Genomic DNA, 9,194 nt, shown 5'->3' with positions numbered 1-9,194 from the left:
AGTAAATATATCGGTCCTGTGTTTGTGAGATGAACCATGCAAGTCGCTATTCTTCTTATGCGGCCATTTGGGATTTTTGGGTGTTTTTATTTCGTTGCCATCTATGACGATCCGATGAGTCATAAATTAGCTTAAAAGCATTGAAGACTCGCCCCAAACCGCGTGCGGCGCTCTCAAAAAGTTAACTTTCCGTCGCTTACAAATGACGTTTTATTCTTGTCGCTACAAAATACACACAGTAATGAAACGTGATACCTTGTTATCTTTTATCTAGACCTGAGATGTCCACGCTGCTATGTAGACTGTGTTGTGGGTATTGACCGTAGCTGTATATGTATTGACTGTACAATGCCAATGTATTGACGGTAGCAAGTTGTGTGTGTATTTTCTGGGGTCGATGGTGGTGTCTGACACTTCTGTTACACCTCATTCGAAACTTTCTCAAATAACCGGCATGAGACGTTTCTTTGTGCGCTTGTGTTCAAACCCTTTAATGAGGTCATATCGCTCAAAAGTCGAAATATAATATATATATATATACGTATCATGCATGCATGACAATTGTGGTAAGAATTATGAAAATGTAGAAGAAAAAAACAAAGTTTTAATTCTTTTTCCTTCAAATTCTGGGGGTGGTGGGATTGGGGTGAAGGAGGGAACTGTTGGCTTCTGTTCGTTAATACCTTCAGAGGCGGTGAAAGAGAATTGAAACAAAAAGAGGCGAGGAAAAAACTTCTAAGGGCAGTGCAACATGTGAGTCAGGTTTTCATTATGTACCACCCACCACAGTATTTGATTGTTTTTCAAACAAACAAACAGAAACAAGATGATTTTTTTTTATAAATAACATAACAATTTTGTTGGGTCGCACACGTCTGCAAAATATACCATATTGTGTTTATGACTGGAACCGTACCACTTTAGTTAATAATAATAATAATAATAATAATAATAATAATAATAATAATAATAATAATAATAATAATAATAATAATAATAATAATAATAATAATAATAATAATAATAATAATAATAATAATTATAATAATAATTATAATAATAATATTAATAATAATACATAATTTTTATTCAGCGCCAAAAAAACTATGAAGTAATTCTCGCAGCGCTTAACACAGCGCAGCGCAGCACATAATATTAACAATTATAATATACATGCTTTGTTGAAAAGATACGTTTTCTCAGAGCTGATTTGAAACCGTTCACAGTATTGCACATTTTTACATGTTCTGGAAGTGAGTTCCACAGGCACGGTGCACTGGATGCGAACGTTCTCAAGCCGTAAGTCTGTGTTTTTACTCTAGGGATGAGTAACATCAGTGATATATTAGACCGAAGTGAGCGTGTGGATGATGGACGGAGCTGAAACAAGTTGGTGAGGTAGCTTGGTCCTACATTGTGCATACATTTGAACACCATCAGAAGTAGCTTTTAGTTGATTCGTTCACGTATCGGGAGCCAGTGGAGTTCGATCATATGTAGTTGTACATTGATTTGATTGTTCATTTGATTGATTGTTTGAATTCAAGGTGGCAGTGGATTAAGTATAGCACTCAATATATAACACACCTATCAACACTCTGTTAGAGCACATTATGTGTTGGTCATAACCTGTACGGCTTCTCGGCCTTTGGGCTAAGATTATGTGTAGCAGAAATGTTCCCTTCCAAGGGACTCGCGATACACAGTTTAAAGGCAGTGACGGCTCGCCCCAAACCGCGTGCGGCCATCTGAAAAAGTTAAGTTTATGTTGCTTGCAAGTGACGTTTTGTTCGTGTCGCTACATAATGCAGATAGTAATGAAACGTGATACCTTGTTACCTTTAGCTCGACCTGAGATGTCCATCGCTGTATCGCTTATACACTGTGCTGTGGGTATTGACCGCAACTGTATGTACTGACTGTACAGTATAGTGTCTAATTACCGACGGTAGCAAGTTGTGTGTGTATTTTCAGATTACAGAAAGCTCTCTAGTGAATAAGCAGTTTGCTACCAGTTTTATTTTATTTTAAATCAATTAAAGGTAGATTATTTTTTCCAAATAGACAAATAGGCCTACTTGCAAATATATGTTGTCTCATATAAACATGGGCAGGACCTGTAAAGGTAATTCCCGAAGGTACAAAGCCATTGGTGCTTGAATTTGTTGCTTTGTTATTGACCGTGTGTTTTTTTTTTCTTCTGGGATCGATGGTGGTGTCTAACACTTCTGTTACACCTCATTCGAAACTACGTCAGATTACCGGCATTAGACGTTTCTTTGTGCGCGAGTCTTCACACTCTTTAAGATGATCGCACAGTTAAGAATACCTTTGCAATGGGAATGGGGTTGAGAGCGAATCAGGCGGTTCATTGTTTGGTTTTTGTGGCCAGGTTCATTGCTTGTTGCTTTCTTAAGTATCTAGTTCCCCTTCAATAGGGGAATTGTATACACACCTGACGATGTTCACACAGTCACAATCTCGAAAGCAAGGGGGGGGGGCTGGGCTTGAGAGCGATACAGGAGGTTTATTGTTGTTATTTTTAATGACCAGGTTCTTTCAGGACGGGGGTCGGGGACGGGGGACGGGGGACGGGGGCGGGGGATGGGGACGGGGAGGGGCGGGGCGGGGGCGGTGGGGGCTAAATGACTGAACATGGATCAATCATTGTTCAGGTCATTGCTTATTCTGACTATTACCACAAACCTGAAACCAACCTGTGTAGCCTGTAATTTATTCCCATCAGCGCAGGCCAGTGACTAGCTGATTTTAGCTCCATTTTCGTTCTTTGTTTTTTATTTTCCTTTGTTTCATTTCCTTATTTTTTTTACCAAAATCAAAATGTGGTCCCTTATTTAGCAAATTGTGACAAACCTTACAACAATAGCTCACACAAATGCGGAATAACAATGACATCCCGTGTTATTTATTTAGCATTACAAAACAATGATATGTCGAAAGAGACGGCGGCATATTATAGGTCCATGGTGATATTGGTAAAGTTTCTCTCTACCTTTCCCTTCCCCCTTCCTTCCTTCACTCCACCAACCGCCCACCTTTACCCCTCCATACATAACTCATCCAACGCTTTTATCCAACATTTACCCTCCGCACTCGCAATGGGCACCGAGCAATTCCCGTGCTTAATCTTCATTGGAATAAAAACGATATTAAATGTATAGGCTACTATTGGAACTCCAGTAGTCTGTTATTTCGTAAATATATCTTCACTCATTTCTATCTACAATCTAAAAACAAAAGAATGAACTTTTCATTCTCTTCACGGAGTGAAAAATGTTTAACTCCAAAGGAGCGGAAATTTACTCCATTAGACAACAGAAATCTTCGTATTTCAAAGCCACTGAATATTCACTCTTTACAAAGGAGTGAACAAATGAGCCAATCATATGCTAAGAACTCTCACTCTTTCTTGGAGTGAAGGATCAACCAATCAGTTTGCGTTTCTTCGAATTCAGAAATATTTGTATTTACGCCATTTTTTTTACTCGTTTGCCTGCGCCCGTTCTTGTCGTTTTACATCTTAAAACATGTCAGTTTCGCAGTGGCTTGAAGGAAGCGGATTTGGACGTGACGGTATTCAGTTGTTTGGAGGTAAGTTTATAAAACAAATGTTGAAAGAACGTGAAATTGTATAAATATTTTCATCCCAAAAAGTGCATTAGTTTTATGCTGGCATTATGTCACTTAAAAATTAGTTGACAAGGCAGTATTTTTATGCTGGCATTATGTCTAGACACTCGTTTTACTTGGTTTCAGATATTCATGGCATACACACGCAGAAATTAATGGTTTACTTGCTTGAATATCAGTTGACAAGTGCAGTATTTTTTTGCTGGCATTATGTTAAGCTTGAGTCGTTTTACTTGATTTCGACATTCACGGCATATTCACGCAATATTTAATGCTTAACTTAAATCAGTTGACTAGTGCCGTATTTTTATGCTGGCATTATGTCTAGACACTCGTTTTACTTGGTTTTAGACATTCATGGCATACACACGCAGAATTTAATGGTTTACTTGATTTCCGACAATTCACAGCATATATATATTGCCGATAACATGATCATAACACACTTTGGTTGCATACAGTGAAGAGAGTGAAAAGTTCACTCTTTGGTATTCAGAGTGTAATGTGTACAAAAACATTTAATGATGAAACCCTTTAATTATATGACTACTGTCAAATTGCGAACGCGAGAAATTTGGCCGTAGACTATAGTTACATTATAATTATGCAGGCCTGGACGCGAATATTTTTTTCCCAAACTGAACTGACACTGAAATTATTTCCTCGATTCTGATTGGCTCTCAGCGAGCCAATAGGTTTCCGTACGTATAGGTTATAAGGCTATATACAAAAGGTGACACAGACACATCGCCTTTTTTCCCCCTTTTTTGTGTACACTCACTGGCTGGCACACACTCGATCGCCATCTTTATGACCACTGCATATTCGACTAGGCCTATCGTGACTCATTGACTGAATACATTTTGAATTTTTTATGATTATAAAACTAAAAGTATCGCAACTCCTAATGTGCACAAACACCTCGAATATATGGACATCGGTTACATGTATACAATTACAAATGCACTGTGTTTTTATTGTGTTGTATACTATACACAGTACAATAGGCTACATTACATGTGATGCGTAGAGCGGAGTCAAGCGACTAAACAAACGATCGAGGACTGCCTATAATGGGCGCAGTAGTTGGGAATAGTTGCTTCATTGTGTTAAAAGCACTTTATAATTTCGTTCATATATACCTACCAAAAGTTTTGGAAAGTTGCTAGTGTGAATATCTTGAATATGTTCGTGCTGATCATACTGATATCCACAGAGTATGGAGGGATCCATTTTGAATACTAAAGTATATCACGTGCTCGCTGAGAGCCAATCAGAATCGAGGAAATCATTTCAGTGTCAGTTTAGTTTGGGAAAAAAATATTCGCGGCCTGGACGGGGTACAATGCACACTGCTATACGGTATACAACCAAAATTTAAATCCAAAGGAGCGGAAATTCACTCCATTTGACAACAGAAATCTTCGTATTTCAAAGCCAAAGTACTTTTACAAAAGAGTGAACAAATGATATTTTGCTATCAAATTTTGTCAGCTTAAATTAAATTGGATATTACTTGAAAAGTGCAGCTGCTATTTTGACTTTTCAGAGACCATCTTACTCAGAATTACATATACTTCTATAGGAATGGGAACTTTGACCTGTCTGTTCACCTTTAAATTCCCACTTTTTTTCTGTATTCTTTATTGACAAGTTTGATAGTTTTAAGAAGCAAATGAAGGTATGTTTTATTCATTACGTACTTCTATGTTAGTAATTAAAAGGTTTAATTTAACCTTTAATGGATGATGCATTCTTTGTAAAGGATTAATTAAAAAGCATATTATGAACTCGAAATTTAGACCACTTGACTCACTTTCTATTTTGATATATTTTTCAGTCATCATTATTACATTATTACTTTACATGGTCTCAATGCATCTGTTTAAAAATTGGACACTCTTAGACTGTTTTTAGACGCCACCGTTATGTTGAACTTTGAAACTCTGTTATGAGTATGATATGAAATTCTTTTACGAGGGTATTGTTTGCAAAACCAAACCAAATTGAATAGTTGTGATCCAATTCCCATACTTAAAAATATTTTTTATTTTCTTTTATTTCAATACATTTGCTAGTGCCTAAATATGACTTAATAAATACGTAATTACTGAGTTAACTTCCTTTCAAATGTTTGCATAAATTACTGTTCTAGTTTTGCCATCCAGAGGGTTGACGGGTTTAGATGTACATAGGATGGAGCGTTTAATTTCTATCTGTCAGTAATATACCATTGTGCTGTAACATATCCGTTTCACCAGTCATAGACAGTAGTATCCCAGTGTGATTGTTGTTCTTCATATATTTTTTTCACAGCTTTAAAAAGGCGCCAAAACCAGTTCGAAAATTATAAATGTTTGCATATAGCAATTTGAAATTGTAAGATTGCGTTATTTTCAAAAACATTTTCGAGTTATTGCCAGCACACTCTGAAACATGTTTCATGGACGTAACTAGAAGTATTTTTAATTATAAGAAAATCACATTTGTATGAGGGAAACATACAAGTGGGGTGAGTGAATCATTTATTGCATATTTTTGTGCCTTCGTATGTTTGTAATGTTGCTTTAATCTGTGTTTGTATATGAAACTTGGTATCATTTTCACTGTTTAATATATATTTAAAACCATAAATTGTTGTCTTTGTCCTTTTTTAATTTGTTCTAACAGTGTCCAAATCTAGTAAATCGTCTTATCATCAGTGTAGTAGCCCATTCCATTGTCTTGATATTTTGATGCCTCCTTGTACAATAGCTATATTTCTGTAAATAGATAGGGCCTTTCCATTGAGTCACTAACTCATTCTATCAATCCCGTTCCTCAAAATCAGCGGTACAATATCATTAACTCTTCAAAGAGTGAAATTCACTCTTTTAACAGAATGATTCCCACTCTTTCTAGAGTGAAGAAGCCCACTCTTTTAGAGTGAAAAGCTCACTCTTTGAAGGAGTGAACATTCTCAATCTTTTAAAAGAGTGAATTTCACTCGTCGTGGAGTGATCACTCACTACACTCTCAGAAAGAGTGAGAATTCACTCCAAACGAGTGAAAATTCACTCTTTTGTTTTTAGAGTGATATATGAAAAGTGTAATATAACTCATCCAACGCTTTTATCCAACATTTACCCTCCGCACTCGCAATGGGCACAGAGCAATTCCCATGCTTACTCTTCATTGCTATAAAACCATAACAAATAACAGATGTATAGGCTACTATACGAACTCCAGTAGTCGGTTATTTCGTAAATATATGTTCACTCATTTCTATCTATGAAAAGTTCCAGAATTATATAATTTCAATAATCATTTTCCATTATCACCTGCCTGAATTTGGCAAGTAGAATTTTGGAAGAGTAGAAAATATGCATATTTGGGAAACATTTAAGGGGGTAATAAACATTACATATTTCAACATTTTTCAACATATTTCAACATATTTTATATTCAACATTTTTCAACGTATTTCAACATTCAACATTTCCATCTCGGAAAAAAAGAAGAAGTTTAGACTCAAGTATATACATATTGATAGATTCTAAAAAGTAGCTGGCCTCGTTATATGTTTGTTTAAATTCATCTATGTATTGGCTCTAAAAAAAATTGCACAAACCAAAATCCTGTTCATCAAAACATGGGGCAGTTCCGTATAAACTAGTGAAACCTTTTCACCCAAAAATCCAAACAAATTGAATCATTACATGTATGGTATCATATGGAAGCTAAGGTTAAGGAGTTTTATAATATGTAGCTAATGTTAACAGCAAACATTGGGTTCAGGCAGATTAAGTTGTGTATTAGTCAATTGAAAAAAAAAAAATGTTTGCTGAAAAGTGCTGTCATACCATATAGAAGCTTGCAGTTCATGTATTTTAATATAACAAAATTGTCAAATAAAATAACAGGGTGTGAAGTGAAAGAAAACTGATTTTGGTGTTCATACCATCCTAGTTTTAATAAAGACCTATCATTCTGACCCACTAGAGAACGTCAGCACCCCAGTTGTCTAAATTTTGTATTGTTTGAAAAGATGCATACAAAATTTTGAATGAGCTTACCATTATTATTTCAAGTGATGTTTGCATACAACTTAAAGTGAAATATATATTTCTAATGGAATGGCAATTTTGTGAGAGGGTATACCTTCGTTTCACTATTACTTTGACCTAAGTTGTTCCAGTAGGCACAGTTAAATGCTGCATTATTGTGTACAGCTGCCATCAATGGCAACTCTGGGTGAAGCCCTGTCACAAATTGAAATTTTAGGCATATCATAGTAGTGCTCTTGTACATTTCGTACATTTACAATATAATTTCACAAATGTACGTCCGTCACAAAAAATGTACGTCCGTCACAAAAGAATTTTTGAAAATATTGCAGGGAAGTGATAAAGGTTTCAACTGCTTTTTACTGATATGGGTTGTTAAGAGTCTTCTTCATAACATGTATGTGCGTTTTAATTGTATCCCATCCAATTAAAAGATGTTTTTAAAAGAACACTACGATCTGAAAAAAATCACTTTCTCTGGGTACGTCCGTCACAGGGAGGTTTCTTTCGTATGTTTGTAGTTTATTTAGATGGACAAGGAATGAAAGACCGTACAAGAATTGTACAAGGCAGATGTTCCATACAACCCAAATCAAATGTAATATCCAGTATATAGCCTTTAAGATATGGATCAACAAACTGTCCGAAATGTACGTCCGACTATAGGGGCTAATCCATGCGCGGCATCGCAATTCATATTTCCATTTTTATCTCGAGTTCAGAAAAGATGCCGACAGTTTGAAGCTAGCTGAATTATTAAACCTGAGTTCAGAAGAGATGCCGACGGTTTGAAGTTAGCTGAGAAATTCAAAGTAAACTTCAACCAAAGTTTTGTTATATGATACAACAGTCATTCAATCCACCCCACCTTACGCTACCCATACGATATCCCAAGGCTATGAATAGCCAGCATATATCTTAACGTAAACGCCACTTAATTTATCTTGCATATACTGTCTATCCATATGCTTTGCAATGCAAATCAGGAACGGTCTATGTCTCCCGCCAATCAAAATCGAAGCAGCCTGCCAGCATTTAGACTATTTAAAAACAATTTTACAATCCGGACAAAAATTAGTACTTCAACTATCCTCATCCAAAAGATATTATATTTAAAATGGTTAATGATCAATTACATTTCGCTGATCATGTAAAGTTATGAAACTGTACACACGTTACATTTTGAACTACATCGTCGTGAGATTTGTACTTCGGTCATTGTACAGTCTTATCTCCATCAAGCCAAATAAGTGTTCTGTTGTCTTCCCACAATTTACGGAACATGTTACGTCGCCACCAAATATTATATTCTTGAATCCAGTTGTGGGTTCCACAGCGGTAGCAACTCCCAAACCAATTGGCCCCGTATGGATCAAAAGATTTAAGCATAGGATGTTTTGCCATTTTTTCGAAATAATGAACAATTTTGCAAACTCCTTCTTGAAAGACTGGAAATCGATAATTGAACTCCTGCTGTTGTACTTTTCCTTTTCTCCT

At 36.0% G+C, this 9,194-nt stretch overlaps 1 protein-coding gene across 1 annotated transcript in view; it reads right to left on the bottom strand.

The window, feature by feature from the left end:
• Positions 1-6,747: 6,747 nt before the first annotated feature.
• LOC139983055 (alpha-(1,3)-fucosyltransferase 7-like) overlaps positions 6,748-9,194 on the bottom strand; it is a 10,853-nt gene continuing 8,406 nt past the window's right edge. The window contains exon 2 of the mRNA XM_071996394.1: positions 6,748-9,194. This exon is cut by the window's right edge and continues 1,127 nt beyond it. Within this exon, the coding sequence (XP_071852495.1) occupies positions 8,913-9,194 (282 nt within the window). The 3' untranslated portion in view covers positions 6,748-8,912.

Source organism: Apostichopus japonicus, chromosome 16 (assembly GCF_037975245.1).
Source record: "Apostichopus japonicus isolate 1M-3 chromosome 16, ASM3797524v1, whole genome shotgun sequence".
NCBI lineage: Eukaryota > Metazoa > Echinodermata > Holothuroidea > Aspidochirotida > Stichopodidae > Apostichopus > Apostichopus japonicus.
The sequence above is the reverse complement of the archived record's forward strand: the minus strand, read 5'-3'. Positions and strand labels throughout refer to the sequence as shown.